We start from the raw sequence: 17,416 nt of genomic DNA on the forward strand, positions 1-17,416 counted from the left end.
GATAGATAGATAGATAGATAGATAGATAGATAGATAGATAGATAGATAGATAGATAGATAGATAGATAGATAGATAGATAGATAGATACTTTATTAATCCCAAGGGGAAATTCACATAATCCAGCAGCAGTATACTGATACAAAGAAACAATATTAAATTAAATAGTAATAGAAATGAAAAAAAATTAAAATAAAATTAATGTTCGCATTTACTCCCCCGGGTGGAATTGAAGGGTCGCATAGTGTGGGGGAGGAACGATCTCCTCAGTCTGTCAGTGGAGCAGGACGGTGACAAAAGTCTGTCACTGAAGCTACTCCTCTGCCTGGAGATGACACTGTTAAGTGGATGCAGTGGATTCTCCATGATTGACAGGAGTTTGCTTAGTGCCCATCGCTCTGCCACAGATGTTACACTGTCCAACTTTAATCCTACAATGGAGCCTGCCTTCTTAACAAGTTTGTCCAGGCGTGAGGCGTCTTTCATCTTTATGCTGCCACCCCAGCACACAACCGTCTAGTAGAACATCTGCAGCATCTTACTGCAGATGTTGAAGGATGCCAACCTTCTCAGAAAGTATAGTCTGCTCTGACCTTTCTTACAGAGCATCAGTATTGGCAGTCCAGTCCAATTTGTCATCCAGCTGCACTCCCAGATATTTAAAGGTCTGCACCCTCTGCACACAGTCACCTCTGATGATCACAGGGTCCATGAGGGGCCTGGGCCTCCTAAAATCCACCACCAGCTCCTTGGTCTTGCTGGTGTTAAGGTGTAAGTGGTTTGAGTCGCACCATTTAACAAAGTCTTTGATTAACTTTCTGTACTCCTCCTCCTGCCCACACCTGATGCAGCCCACAATAGCAGTGTCATCAGCGAACTTTTGCACGTGGCAGGACTCCGAGTCATATTGGAAGTCTGATGTATATAGATTGAACAGGTCCGGAGAAAGTACAGTCCCCTGCGGCGCCCCTGTATTGCTGACTACAATGTCAGACCTGCAGTTCCCAAGACGCACATATTGAGGTCTGTCTGTAAGATAGTCCACAATCCATGCCACCAGGTGTGAGTCTACTCCCATCTCAGTCAGCTTATCCCTAAGGAGCAGAGGTTGGACGGTGTTGAAGGCGCTAGAGAAGTCCAAAAACATTATTCTTACAGCACCACTGCCTCTGTCCAGGTGGGAGAGGGATCGATGAAGCATATAGATGATGGCATCCTCTGCTCCCACCTTCTCCTGGTATGCGAACTGCAGAGGGTCGAGGGTGTGGCGGACCTGTGGCCTCAGGTGGTGAAGCAGCAGCTGCTCCATGGTCTTCATCAGATGTGACGTCAGAGCAAAGCTAGATAATAGTAAAGTTTTATTAATTATGGAAAGTTATCTCTGACTAAGAAATTCTATACAAAACCAGTGTCAACAATGCCTAAAAATAGCATGATTCCTCTTGACTTAATACAGTGACAGTTGATAGAAAAGTGTCAAACAAGAAGATTTTTCTTTATACAAAAGCACCTAATCCCAAAGTGCTGTCCAAGTTCCAAGTCAAAAATTTACAAACAGAGGTTTCCTTACACACATTTAAACTAAACACACAAGATGTTAGTGTGATGCTGACGGCATGGTGACACCGTGTGGTGCACTTCCAGCCATAAAATGGTGGCAGTGGAATCACAACTGACAACAACATTGAAGACGAAGAACACAAAAAATTGTGGCTACTGTGGCTGAAAACAGTTTTAAAAACCTGCATAAATGTCATGATAATAACAATAAATTTAAATAACTAAGTCAAAATACATGGAAAAACAAAAAATAAATACAAAATTGAATTCTGCATGTGCTAAAACCCCTTAAATCATAACAGAGAGGAACGACGTTGATACATGCAGATTTGCCTTCACTGCAGGCACTGCTAATTTCAGTGTTAAATTCATTAGTATTTTTGAATTCTTTAACTTCCTTTGTTTATTCTATTAATCACTGGGCTAAGTATTGTACATTTAAGCTTTTTTACATCCCACCATTTAGCTAACAGTATAAGCATGAGAATATTTTGAGGTCTTATTGAACAGCTCACTTTAAATGTTGCATATATCAATGATGTGATTTGTAAATTAAGTTTTCCAAATTAATACCCTAAATGAAAGGTTTCATTGTAGACAATACACTGATTTTTTTTATTATTTATTTGATAAAATGTGTTTAAATTTGAGGTTGTGCACTGGGACCAAAGGCAGTTGTCTACTTGACTGTTCAATCACCCCGATTGTACTGACTGGAACCGCTCAGTCTGTGCCTTGCACTCTTTCTTTGGATTCAATTGCTTTGCTTCCCTTCCTTCTTATATTGTTTTCTTTGGATTTATCTAGACATGTGCATGTATTTGTCATTCTTGTGTATGTCTATAAACATCTCCCTTTGTTTTTATGTATGATTATTTTTTTTTCTGATTACCAGTACTCTTCATGGCAACGATCTTTCAACTGTTCCAGATGGAGCATTCAACGACTTGACATCTCTGTCCCATCTGTGAGTAAACCAATAGCATAACCTACTTACACGTGAGGAACATGTTCACTAACTGATGTCTACTGATATCTGTCTTCTAGTACTTGCTTGAATAGAGTTAGTTGGTATGGATATCCGTTGTTTATTTATTCATTCATTTTTTTTTATGTTGTAAATAATTGACCCAAGCAAGCAGAATTTCCCATCATGAGCAAACCTGCTTCCTTACATCTGAATAACTTTAGCAATGAGGTGCTTCTGCTTGTTAGTGGCATTTGTGGTCAAAAGCCCAGTTTGGATAGGATAAGCTTTAAGGACGTATACCTGTAAAGTCACTCTTACCATACAACATCAGTACTTTTTACCATAGATTTGCAAGGATAAGATATGTCTGGAATAACTGCAGAGATAGGTATGCCTCCTATGGTTATGCAATGTCATCTCCTCAAAACTGCCATACACATTGTAGCTTTGTAACTATTGCTCCTCCCCATAACAAGAAAAATATAGAGAACTTCTGCTCATTAAGGAATTCATTATTTATCAATAAAAGTAGGATAAAAACACCTCTTGTGGGTTGAGTACCTAAAGGTGCTGTATGCATGAGTCCTCATAAGAATTCTGCATTTGGAACTCCTTTGTCCAAAAACTTGTCTACCTCACTGATGCGGTATGAATTGGTTTGAAGTGGTCCAACGTGGGTTACACAGAACGTGGAGAAGTTTTTTGACTGGCTCCATTTTTACCCCAAAAACATCTAAAGCCGCATATGGGGAGAATGCAGTGTTCACAGGAAATAACACAATTTTACTAACATGTTGATTTACAGAACATGAAACTACTTTAATTAGGAGTTATTTAAACAGCCTTTTTATAAAAGGTTAAAACTCCATAATCTTTACTGAGATGTAAATGTGCATCCTGTAAAAAGTTACTGACGTAACAATTTTGATGGGCCTGTACCACTATAATACAATGCTGGTCAGCCGAAGTTTGCGATTTCAAATGCACTATATGTAAAGTATATCAGGAAATTATTTTTCTGGCGTAGTCTATAGTACATGATGTCTGCGCACACCACTGAAATGTTCCATGCATCACCCTCACTCTTCCTGACCCATGATTCAAAATTTGCATGTAAAGTAGAACCCCCTATGTGCTCCATATCCATCCATCCATCCATCATCCAAGCCATTATATCCTAACTACAGGGTCACGGGGGTCTGTTGGAGCCAATCCCAGCCAACACAGGGTGCAAGGTAGGAAACATATCCCGGGCAGGGTGCCAGCCCACAGCAGGGCGCGCACACACACACACACACACACACACACCAAGCACACACTGGGACAGTCCCCAATGCTCCTAACCTGCATGTCTTTGGACTGTGCTCCATATCATTATCCTCAATTCAAAATAATTCAGTTCCCAGTGAAATCGTGCTTTTCAATGACTATCAACAAAAGGCAAAGTCTGTCAGTAGGAAAAGCAGGACTTGATCTATGGCAAAGATGTTTTACTCTTTGACATATGTATGTAACATATTCAACAGTAAGGAGATCCAATGAACTAATAGTATTAGCTCCTGGTAAAAAATAATAACTATTATATACAGAAATTACTGAGTTAGTTACATAGTACTTCTGATACATCTGATTAATAGGCAATGCTATAACCGAGACCCATGTCTTAGGAGATTTCCTAGAGAAGCTGGGTAACGTTTAATTTTAATTTTTTAACATGTTTACAATTGAAAGGAGGAAACTAATAGAGAAATCTTCAGTGGAATAATATTTTAAAAATATAATTCTGAGGGGTTAACTAGTTCCAGTGCCTTTACTTATGATGCCGTACTTGCTTAGGTCTGAATATCACCCATGTGCTTCTGGTATATATTACACTTCTGGCCTGGTAAAGCCACTTTTCCAGTAGCCTGATACTGTTACAGTTTAGCCATACCATTGATATGCCCCCCAAACAACACAGTAATGAGGCTCATAAAATGTCATTGTTACTCTAACACCTTTCATTTATTTTTCCTTTGGTTCACTCACATAACAGGCAGTAATTATCTTGATCCATGAGTCTCAATAAAATGAGTCAATCAGTGTCATTTGGGAATGCCGTAGACAATCTGGCCTTTCTTTCATAAAAAAATAGAGTACTAGTTTTGCAGAATTAAGAATTAACATTGATTAATACTATAATGGCAACAATTGACAGGAGGGTTCCTTTTAAGTTAAACCACAGGGATTCATTCTTTAACTTTCTGTTTCACCACAGAACTACACCAAGCCAGCAGCTTAGCTGTGTCGTCTTGTTGTTCTATCATTATGAGTACAATATGCAGGGATTTTAAATAAGAGATTTAACTCACTTGATTGGAAATTGCTTTGGATGTTGTTGTCCAGGGCGGCATGGTGGCGCAGTGGTAGCCCTGCTGCCTCGTAGTAAGGAGACCTGGGTTTGCTTCCCATGTCTTCCATGTGTGGAGTTTGCATGTTCTTCCCGTGTCTGCATGAGTTTCCTCCGGGTGCTCCGGTTTCTTCCTACAGTCCAAAGACATGAAGGTTAGGTGTATTGGCGATTCTGATTTGTACCTAGTGCATTCTTGATGTGTGTGTGTGTGTGTGTGCCCTGCGGTGAGCTGGCGCCCTGCCCAGGATTTGTTCCTGCCTTGCACCCTGTGTTGGCTGCGACTGGCTCCAGCAGACCCCCGTGACCCTGTAGTTAGGATATAGCGGGTTGGATAATGGATGGATGGATGTTGTTGTCCACAAAAGAAACTTTATAAAATTTAGCAATGTCTGATGCATTATTTGGTACTCCCAAACTGCAGTAATTTTCTGGTAGCTTGAGGCTTTTGACATAGGATCTCAGTTTGCTACAGTAAATTTTACATATTAAATCCATAAAGCCCCAGCAACATAAACGTGTTGGTGTGCAGAACAGTTTCTGCTATACATTTTAATCAGTGCACCTTCACTTGAGGACTGAGGGTGTGTGTCAGATTTTATATTCCTATACAATTTCAGCACGGTGTGAAAACAATGACAAGTAGGGATCATAAAGATTTGGGGTCCTGTGGGATGCCTCCTCTAATATCCTAGTGTAGATTAAAAAGAAAATGAAAGAAAAACAGCACAATCATAGCCTATGGCTTTTTAGCCCAAAATTAAGTTTAGCTCCTGAACTGAAGTCCAACTTCCTTGGTTGGTTGTTCTTTAATGAATGTTAACTTCCAGTCAGCCCCATTTTCAAATAGGACAGGAGATACTGAGGAAGTGATGTCAGGGTTCTTCCTGCGGGTTCTGTTCCATTCTATGACAGGAAAAGGAAGAGAGTTAGTGTTGGTGTCACTCTTTTAAACATCCACCTTTGTTTCTGCTGACAGTAACCCCTGAGACACTCCCCATTCTTTAGTGCTTGACAGAAGATGTGCTTGATTGGGTTTTTTTTTTCTCAAACATTAAATAAAATGAACAATTTTCTGGTTCTTTTATAGTCATGATATTTATTGACCAAGTCTTTTTGCGACATCCATTTTACCAAAATGGCAGGGAAACAAGGTCTATCCTTTATGCTTTGTGCATTACAGTTTCACATTCAGTTTCGCTATACATTTACTCATTTATAAGAATGTTTTTTATTTAGTTTGCATTCTGCTCTTGGATCTGATGTAGGGTGTAAATACATGCATGTATTATGAGAGACATTAGAATATATCCATCCATCCATTATCCAACCCACTTTATTCTAACTACAGGGTCACAGGGGTCTGCTGGAGCCAGTCGCAGCCAACACAGGGCACAAGGCAGGAAACAAACCCTGGGCAGGGCGCCAGCCCACCACAGGGCACACAAAGGCACCCACACACCAAGCACACACTAGGGACAATTTAGGATCTCCAGTGCACCTAACCTGCATGTCTTTGGGCTGTGGGAGGAAACCGGAGTTGAAACAAAGGGAGAACCCGGTCTCTAACTGTGAGGCAGCAGCGCTATAGCCATTAGAATACATAAAGAGAAAATACTGTAGATTTAGTAAAGTAATTATTAACAGAGGACTTCAAAGTCCTGAAAGTATAGCATTTTTGTCTGAAAAGTTGATTTGTAAGGGAATAGTTAAATCTGGGGTTATTTTTTACAGACTTTTTATAGAAGAATGTTTACTGAGACGTGAATGCACAATCCATAAAAAATTACTGACGTGAGCAATTCAGATAAGAATAACATTACAGAGGTCCTCTGGTAATAATTACTTTGTTCCATCTCCTGGTATAAAAACTAATGCCGTTTGAAAAGGGCTTTAGTTTCACCACTAAAAATAATGAAAGAAAACAGCAAAAAATGTACAAAGTAACATGATAGTAACACACAATGTTCAAAAATATGATCACAATGTACAAAAAAATATGATAAACTTCTACTGTGTGTATTGTGTTTACCACCATTTCAAATTATGATGTGATTTCCATCCTGGAGGCTCATCCGGAGTTTTATATTATTTTATTAATTGGAGATGTCCGTTGTACATCATTTCAAAAGCCCTCTGTATTTCTGTTGTTCATGTTTGGATGATTTTATCTATGAGGCATATATTTATTTTTCATAATAAGGTAATTTTTAAAGGTTTTGATAATAAGATAATTTTATCTTTGGGTATGACATTTTAAATAAGGAAACTTTGTCTTTGAAGAGATTTTGGCATTATTGGATGCTGTGCTTGGATGATTAGTGAAATGAAGAGCCTAGCTGGTGGGAGTCATTTTGATTCAGGGGCAGAATATGTGATGCTGAGTATGACACTTTAGTCATGTTCAAAAATAATGAGATGACACTAGAGATAAATGAAAGTGATAATTCCTATTTATGAAAATGAGATAAAATTTTAAAAAATGTATATTCTTAGGGCAGACCATATAAAAAGCCATCTAAGAAACAGACTCACTTACTAATAGGATCTTTGCAGGTTAGCATTTGGTCACCTTTTAAACATGTTGCTTTGTGACACCAATGTATATTTCACTCTCTTTCTCTTTTTGCTTTGTACATTGAAGAGCGTTGGGTGCCAACCCCTTGTACTGTGACTGTAATCTACGCTGGCTGTCTGAATGGGTCAAGGCTGGCTTTAAGGAGCCTGGGATTGCTCGCTGTGCTGGGCCACCTGATATGGCAGACAGACTCCTACTCACCACCCCTCTGAACAAATTTCAATGCAAAGGTAACTCTCAAAAAAACTAAATGACACCCTTTCTAAAAACAAATATTTTTAAAGAGCAATCTTCTCTGTCCATTGTGTATCTTTGCCTAATAACTTTTCATGTCACATTTTTAAACATATTGTTTGCAGTTTGCCAGGGTGTATTAATATATTGAAAATGTGCAAATGTTAAAACAAAACATTAGGAAGCCTCCTAAATAAAAAAAATCTAGAAACCATTAAAAAAAAGACCATCAAAATGCTGCTCAGTGCTGCACTGGCAACAACTTGCAGTAATAAAATAAAAAGGCCGTTTTGGGAGCTGTTGCATTGTAATCATTACAATTATTGACCATAAATTCAGTCAAGCACCAAATATACTCCGGATAAAAAAATCACAATTTTTTAGTGAATGGTATGCAGATTTAGCCATTCAAACAGTATAACCTGTAGATATTTCAGCTGAGGTCACTTTATATAGGGTGGTCCAGATCTAATTATGCAATTTTCATTACGCTATAACTTATTAAGTTAATTACATAGAAAATCACCCCGAAAAATCCCGGACCATTGAGAAGTGTGTGAACAGACGACATGAAGAACTGTCTTTGCACCAAACTGGAATCGTCCCCGCATAAATCAAAGTCATCCAGACAATCTGGATCTGCATAATTAGATCTGGACCACCCTGTAGAAATGACTCGGACTTTCCTCATAGGCATATCTCATGGGTGAATAATACTGCAGAAAGATTGCTTTATGTTTTTACACTGTATGGTAAAACTATGCGGACACCTGACCATCACACCTATATAAGCTTGTTGGACATCCCATTACAAAACCAGGGGCATATTAATTTGGAGTTGCCACACTGCCCCTTGTGACTGTAACACGTTTAACTATTTTGGAAAGGCTTAGAACAAGATTTTGGAGTGGGTCTGTGGCCATTCAGCCAAAAGAGCATTTGTGAGGTCAGGTACTGATGTTGAATGAGAAGACCTGGATCACAATCGGTGTTACAATCCATCAAAAAGGTTTCCCATAGATTTTAGGTCAGGGCTCAGTGTGGGTTACTCAAGGTCCTCAGTGTCTTAATAGACCTGGCTTTGTGCATGGAGGCACGTTCATACTGGAACAGAAATGGGCCAGAAAGTTGCAAGTGCACAATTGTCTAAAATGTCTTTGTACAGTATTGTGTAGGATTAACAGTAGCCTTCACTGGAACCAATGGGGTGAGCCCGAACCTTGAAAACAGTCCCAGACCATTATGCCTCCTCTGCCAAACTTCACAGTTGGCACTTTTCAGTCTGGAAGGTAGAGTTTTCTTGGCATCCACCAAATCCAGATATATTCATTAGACTGCTAGATAGTAAAGCGGAATTCATCGATTTAGAGAACATGTTTCCATTGTTCCAGAGTCCATATGTAGATTTACTGCTACTACAACTATAGAGAAGACTATACATGGAAATAGTAAATAGATATGAGCTATCCCCTAATGAGGTTCCTCTTTATTATTCAGTCATTTATTACTTTGTATGAAACCTTTCAAGAAGACCACCATTCAATAGTGGCTTTTCATGGCAATCAACAAAAAATGATTAAATTCATTTAAAAATGAAGAAAATAGATGCAGATAGCACAACATTCATCCATAAATTGTTCTAAATTGTCCTTCGTTGGGATGTCATTATATTACACAACATGTATATGCACATAATTCCATTATACATTGGAATACAGTTAAACTAATCACATTGTGTTTGGAAGATAATTAAGAGTAAATAATCTTTCACTGTTAAATTTATGTTTTTTAGGCTCTGCTGATGTTACTTTAATGTCGAAATGCAACCCCTGCCTTTCCAGCCCATGTAGAAACAATGGCACCTGTAACAGTGATCCTTCAGGCTTATATCATTGCACCTGCCCCTATGGCTTTAAGGTAACTACATCAATGACAGAGGTTGATTGAATCTTTGAGGTAATGATTAGTAATAAAAACTCCAGTTCAGTGTCCTGGCTCAGTATGGGAAAATGTTGCTGGGAGTGGGGGTTGGACATTAGTAAACTGCAACCATGAAAATGCTCATTGTAATTCATCTACATCAATCATAAAGCTAAGCTGCTGCCAATAAACTCTCAGACACTTCTATTATACTACAGAATATGGTACCTTATTAGGCAACATCCTGACTTTCCCCAGCCGGATCCACCACAAGTGAGTAAAGCTGATGCCACATTATGCAACTTCTAGTTGTTGGGTATGTCAGACATGCTGACTGCAGTTACTGATCTCGTCGCTGAACCATATTACTTTATACGACTAAAAATTGCTGGGCATATCACATTTGCCAGCTGCGTGCCAAATTTCCAGCATAATTGTGCTTGAACCTTTTTGTGAAAACTATTAATGTGCTTCTTGATGGAGCCAGTGTTGTACAAAGGGTTGATAGGTACAGTGAATCTAGCCACAATCTCTGACTTTTGTTTCCTTTTTGTCCATTCCGTCATGATACATAAAACACAAGATACCAGACAGATTTGCCTCTTTTCTAATTGTGAAGTCCAAAACACCTACGTTCCTAATTCCTTCTTGCTGCATTATCTGCATTGTACTTCCAGATAGCATACATTGATCTTCAGCTCTCATGCACACAGAAGCTGCCCTTATGACTAAATACAAAATCAATCCTGCGGCTTTGTCAGGGTGAGCTGCGGACTAGTCGGAGTGAGTCATTGGGCACGTCATATTATGAGACTTGCCTTCACAGTGGCACATTGCCAACTGCCTCTAATTAGCTAAGATTATGTAAATGAAGGCTATGACGGAAAATCACTTCAAAAAGTCTTCTAATGTGACAAGGCCTCAACCAACATAAAAAGTCAACAGTGTTTAGTTATGTTAGTTGGTTCAGTAGTTCAACTTTTGGCTTACTGCTTAAACCAAGAGTTTTAATGTTAGGGTTTCTTATAGAATACAAAGGTGTTGTTTTGTTTGTATCTAAAGATATTTTTAATATTAATAGAGCTTTAATTCCATCCATCCATTATCCTGCCCGCTATATCCTAACTACAGGGTTACGGGCGTCTGCCAGAGTAAATCCCAGCCAACACAGGGTGCAAGGCAGGAAACAAACCCGGGGCAGGGCGCCAGCCCACCGCAGGGTATGCACACCAAGCACACACTAGGGACAATTCAGAATCACCAATGCACCTGACCTGCATGTCTTTGGACTGTGGGAGGAAACCCACGCAGACACGGGGAGAACATGCAAACTCCACGCAGGGAGGACCCGGGAAGCAAACCTGGGTCTCCAAACTGCGTGGCAGCAGCACTACCCACAGCACCACCATGCCACCCTATAGCTTTAATTGTTTATGGGATGCTATAAAGTCAGTTTGCCCCCCAATCACCATTAAGTCCAGTATAATTGTAATCTTATCCATCTTGCATGCAGCTTTGCTGCCTTTATAATTTCCATCCATCCATTTTCTAACCCGCTGAATCCAAACACAGGGTCACAGGGGTCTGCTGGAGCCAATCCCAGCCAACACAGGGCACAAGGCAGGGACCAATCCTGGGTAGGGTGCCAACCCACCACAGGACACACACACAAACACACCAGGGCCAATTTAGAATCGCCAATCCACCTAACCTGCATGCCTTTGGATTGTGGGAGGAAACCGGAGCGCCCGGAGGAAACCAACGCAGACACGGGGAGAACATGCAAACTCCACGCAGGGAGGACCCGGGAAGGGAACCCGGGTCTCCTAACTGCGAGGCAGCAGCGCTACCACTGTGCCACCGTGCCGCCCGCCTTTACAATTTGCACTGCTAAATTATCTAAAAAATATACACACTTCTCTGGTAACTGAAATTAGCGAAGTGAAACAGAAGAATCGGAATGCAACAAAAGTGTTAAAAACATTCAATATGCTGTTGAGACTGTCATTATTAACGTCAGAGTGGGCAGAACTATTTAACTCTAAAATAAAATTATCTAAATCCATTAATTAATAAAGTATCTATCTATCTATCTATCTATCTATCTATCTATCTATCTATCTATCTATCTATCTATCTAATTTGCACTTTAAAAGTAAGATGCTTGTGCCTGATTGCTGTCATCCACAATCTTAAATATTTGTTCCTTACACTCCTGCTTAAGAATATAAGAACATAAGAAATTTCACAGACAAGAGGAGACCATTCAGTCCATCAAGCTTGTTTAACTAATACAGTAGCTAAGCTGCATTAATATCTCATCCAGATCCTTCTTAAAGATTGTTAAGCTTTCTGCTTCAGCCACATGTTTCAGTAGTTTGTTTCTCACTCTCTTTGCATACAGTAAAGAAGTGCTTCCTGGTTTCAGTGCTAAATGCACTTCCCCTTCATTTCCACTTGTGTCCTCCAGTAAGTGATTCACAGCCTCCTCTGCTGGAGACTAAACAGATTTAATTCTCTGAAACATTCACAGTACACCATGCACACCATTAAGTGCTGCTATGTAATTCTTGTAGCATGGTGACCAAAACTGCACACAATATTTTACATCAGCATCATTTTGACATCATTTACAACAGCTTTTTACAATATAACTTAGCATTTTATTTGACTTTTTAATTCTTTTGAGCATTGCTTAGAGGATGAAAATGATGTGTCAACATAAATCCCCTATAAAATGGATACAGTTCTAATTTCAGAATTTATCTTCAGTGTGGGATTGCATCAAAAGCTTTTTTAAAAGTCTAAATAAATTATCTTGCATGCTTTGCTTCTCTCAACTATTGCAGTCGCCTATTCAAAACAGTCTTAAAGTTTAGTTTGGCATGTTAGTATGGAGCAAATTATGAGTCTGAATTCTATCTTAACCCTAGCCGGACCATCTTATTTTTGTGTTCTCAGGGACGCAACTGTGAAGCACCCCTCAACGCCTGCATTGTCTCTCCATGTGTTAATGGAGGCACTTGCCACCTCTATCCTGGAAACGATGACCAGTTCAGGTATGCTTTATGATTTTGGCAGGCAAGATCTTCATTCTTGTAATTGAGCAGTAAGCATACATTTTTGTTATGGTCAATCCAATAGTGTACAGTATGATGGCACCTTCCTAAAATATATAACTAGGTAACATTTAATTCCATCCTTGGTTAACAGAGTACAAGCCTTTGCCAATCAATAATTTCACCACTGGATTTTTAGGGATTTATTTTAATTATTTCATGAGCAGTAGAGTAAAGCAAGAGATATTAAACTCGTATAGGAACAAAATGGATTCTGCTACTAACGAATTCACTCAATCCATTCATTTCCCTCTTGAAGTTTTATGGAAGACTATACCTCACACAGCTTGATACTGCATCCGTGATTATGGTCACTGCTGTTTCTGGCACAAGTTATTAGGAACTTCACCAATGTTGTTTGAAGAGGATTCAGAATATCCAATTTATTGTTTATATAGCACTCTGTACTCAGTACAGACTCGGAATGCTTGCACAGGTTTAGGGTTATTTTGCAATAACAAAAATTAGTCAAAACAGAGCAATGGCAAATTCAATTAACATATAGAAATCATGGCAACATATGCCCATTAACATTAAATTTCTGACTTAACTAGATGACTGTTTTATCTTGGTAGACTAATATATATATTTCTCTACTGTCCCCTATTGTATTATTAATATGTAGCCTTAGAATACCTAATCTCACAGATTTACCACTGTATATAACTTATCCCCACCTTCCCTTCTATATCTATAACCTCAGGCAATTAGATGTAGTAAAAAGACAAGCAGGAGTTAAGTTACACATAAAATAATGTATTACTGATAATATTCATAAATAATAACAAAATGCAAAGTACATTTGAATATTGGCAACCATACAACCTGATAAAATGGTGATGTGTAATTCAGGTGGCACACAGACTTGCAGTTACTTAAAATGTCTCTAGTTAAGGCATCGTTGGTGCTCAGCTTTCAGCCACATGTCTGTTCAATATGGCTGCTGAGCTGTGCTCTTCAATGTGTTGTCTTCATCATCACAGGTTAGCAAGAGAGATGCTTCTTCATCATATGTGGGTCAGAGAGAGAGAATGTGGTTGAGCAAGCAAATTTATAGGTTTTCTGTCCAACTCCCTACAGCGAATAGGATATCATGGTACTTGAAGGCCTCTGAGACAAGCCAATTCCAAACAGCCATACCTCAGACCAATGGGTGAAATAGAACATCTTATCTCCTGCCCCCCCAAGACCATATATTACACTAAACTGGCTTTGTGTGGGGGATGGGGGAAAAGACTTTAGCAAAGAAATGCTCATCAAACTGGTTTAAGATACATCCCCCAAATCCTGTCGTAAAATTACAAAGAAAAGTCGTAAAACATGGGGGGGATAAACAAGAATGCCTCTCACCAAGGTACCACTAAATTACATTGGTTTGCCTAAATTATAAATAAAGACATACAAAACATTTATCAAGTTATATGCAAAATCTCACATCACAACAATGACAAGTTAGAAAACAGCATTGTTGAAGAAAATATACTTCAGGAGTTATGTATGATTAGTTAAAAAAAAAGTGAGGAAGATTGCAGCCTTAACAATAAAATCCAACTCATTACGGTTCCTAGAGGCAACTCTTCCTTTGTTGATCCTCATAACGAATATCCAACTGGCAATATGAATCTCCCTTTGGCTTCTCTCTGATGTATGGTGCCCAGTTTCTTATTGACACCAAAATAAAGGGAAGTACGTCGACATCTCATTTCCTGGCACATTGTTCTCTTGATGAATTGTGTACGGCTCTTAGTTGTTCTTGTTGTGATACTTTGATTTTGAAATACCTTAATTCTGATATGCCACACCTTAACGGCCTGTTAACTCGGGGCAAAGTAATTTTGAGGTTGTTTCAAGTTGCTTAGTAGTGAAGTGACACCTCCTTCCAGGTGGAGGTGCTTTTGTGGCCCAGGAACCAGAAGTGGTGGTGTCAGTTGCCCCAGTTTCTCAGTTATGTGGAGGAAAAGGAGGACAACGCAGTTAGTGGCTGCGCCCCCTCTTGGCCCAGGGTGGAACTACATACAGTACCTGGCAGGAACCCAGAGAGTGACCCTCTGATGTGCATGCATGGCAGTACATACACTACATAATAACAGATGTAAAAGCAGGTGTATCAGTAGTCTTATCTGTCACAATCAGGGTACACTTCACAAAACATTGTTCTTGGGCCACCTTCCATCATATGCACAATTAATGCATTTTATTACACAGTTCTTTTCTAACAAGAAGTTTTAAGTAGTTTTTACCTTAAAGAGTTCTTTTCTTGTGATGCATGTTGTGCACTGTGCATCAGAATAGGAAGAAATACAATGTTTATGAGGAATTTGTTTCATTTCTCAGTGCAGCAGTGCCCATTTATACAGTGTCACAAAATGAATTTCTCTTTAATCTCTTCTCAGCTGTGTCTGCCCGGATGGCTTTGAAGGAGAGAGGTGTGAAACAAACCCGGATGACTGTGAGGATAATGACTGTGAGAACAACTCCACTTGTGTTGATGGTATCAACAACTACACCTGTCTCTGTCCACCTAACTTCACTGGTGCGTGTTCCTTGTTATACCCATTGAAATACATGTGGCAGTCATTTCTAAACCATAATGAAAGGAGTAACGTTTGCTGGTTTTCATCTGGCAGTTCTTTTTTTTTTTTGCGACCTTTACTGTGGCTTGCAGTTGCCCCGCCTGGCATGGCAATCCATCTCTGGTGATATTAAACGTTTCTGAAACCATTCAAATGGTGAGGAGGTTGGTGTGGTGCCCCTTTCTTGAGGGAGCTAGCTATATCTATAACCTGTTATTAAGAACGTATGCCTAATTACAACCCTGCTGTTTTCCAATCCTGCTTCTGATATTTTTTAAGGTCATAGACAACAGAGCTCAGGAGAGGAAAAGCTGGGGAAAGTAATGGCCTTTTGCCAACTGGGGGTGCTGTTGGCATATGGAGGTTTGCCAAGCCACAGTGCAAAACCTGTCCTTGGATTGGCATGTGGATAGGTGCCAGCCCATGACACAGAACAGCTTTGTGAATGGAACCTCTCAGCTAAGCTCAGCTAAAAGAAAGGGGGGAGACTCCACAAGCAACCCGGCAATTATGGTTCGATTAAGCTAACTGTTTTTATTCCTGCTAGTCTGTGTTTTTAAGCCTTTTAAAAAAAGAATAAGCCTCTTCACCACAGACCTCCAGACGCAGGAAGAGAAATCAGAGAAAAGAACATTGGCCTGCCCACGTGGCTCCATTGCTCTCCTTATTTGCTTTGTAAACATTGAAAAGGATGTGGCTGTAAGATGAAGAGGGTTTTATGCTGCATTCTCTGGCATTTTGAGCATTTCAGCAGTAGTATGACACACTTGAAGTTTTTGGATTCATTTAAGCACTTAGATAAGTTTAGAAACAGCCCACTGACTAAACTATGGAGTGTTTTCATGTTATAATTCTTTGAGATAAACTGCATCATAAAAAGTGTTATATATGACCACTCGGCCTCATAAAGAACAGTAATTCACTTCTGCAGTGGATTCAGAAAGCTGATACCCCTTCACATTTTGCTGTGTGCCAGGATTGTGCTAAACTGATTTAAATTCATTTTTGCACACTTCATGTAGTACTCAATACCTTAGAACGACTAACCAAAAACAGGATTTGAGAACATTTAGTAAAACTATTAAAAATAAGCAACTGAAATATAACATTGACCCAAGTAATCAGACGCTTTTCTCAGTACTTAGTTGAAGCAGTAATTCTAGCATTGAGTCTTCGTGGGAATGACACCATAAGCTTCGCACTCCTGGATTTGAGGATTTTCTGGCATTCTTCTCTGCAGATCATCTCAAGCCCTGTCAGGTTGGGTGGAGACCATCCATTGACAACTAATTTCAGGTTTTTCCAGAGATGTTCAATTGGGTTCAAGTCTGGGCTCTAGCTGGGCAAATCAAAGACATTCCCAAAGTAGTCCCTAAGCCACTATTGTGTTGCCTTTACTTTGTGCTTAGGGGTCATTGTCCTGTTGCTGGTTGAACCTTTGGCCCAGTCTTAGGTCCAGATTGCTCTAGAGCAGGTTTTCATTTCATATTTCCCTCAACCATGTCTGGTCTTCCAGTTGCTTCCACTGAAATACAACCCCACAGTGTGATGCGACCACCTCCATGCTTCATCACTGGAATGGTATTGCACAAGTAATTTGCATTGCCTGGGTTCGTCCAGACATGGCACTAATCTTGGTTTCAACAGACCAGAGAAGCTTTTTTCTTGCAGTCTGACAATCCTTTATGTGCCTTTTTGCAAGCCCCAAGTGATCATTCATGTGTCTTTTACTGTGGAGAGGCTTCTGTCTGACCACCCTCTAGTAAAGCCCAGATCGGTGAAATTTTGCAGTGATGGCCATCCTTCTGGAAATTTCTTCCTTCTTTACACAGATTCTCTGGAGCTCAGCCTGAGTGACCTTTGTGGTTTTGGTCACGTCTCTTACCATGGCCCTTCTCTCTTGATTGCTCAATTTGGCCTGACTTCCAAGAGTCGTGGTTGTTTCAAACATATTCTATTTAATTATTATGGGGGTTACTATAGTCTGGAGAATTTTTTGTAGTCTTCCACAGATCTGTGCTTCGACACTGTCCAATCTGTAAGCTCTGTTAGCAATTCCTTCATCCTCAAGTCTT

The 17,416-nt window shown here is 39.6% G+C and overlaps 1 protein-coding gene across 2 annotated transcripts in view; it reads left to right on the plus strand.

Moving 5' to 3' along the window:
• Nucleotides 1-17,416, plus strand: part of slit3 (slit homolog 3 (Drosophila)) — a 529,641-nt gene that overhangs the window by 459,658 nt on the left and 52,567 nt on the right. For both annotated transcript variants that reach the window (XM_039774192.1, XM_039774193.1), the window contains 5 exons: nt 2,454-2,525; nt 7,562-7,725; nt 9,522-9,646; nt 12,611-12,708; nt 15,162-15,301. In XM_039774192.1, the coding sequence (XP_039630126.1) occupies nt 2,454-2,525; nt 7,562-7,725; nt 9,522-9,646; nt 12,611-12,708; nt 15,162-15,301 (599 nt within the window). The remainder of the gene's footprint in view (nt 1-2,453; nt 2,526-7,561; nt 7,726-9,521; nt 9,647-12,610; nt 12,709-15,161; nt 15,302-17,416) is intronic.

Source organism: Polypterus senegalus, chromosome 13 (assembly GCF_016835505.1).
Source record: "Polypterus senegalus isolate Bchr_013 chromosome 13, ASM1683550v1, whole genome shotgun sequence".
Classification (NCBI taxonomy): Eukaryota; Metazoa; Chordata; class Cladistia; order Polypteriformes; family Polypteridae; genus Polypterus; species Polypterus senegalus.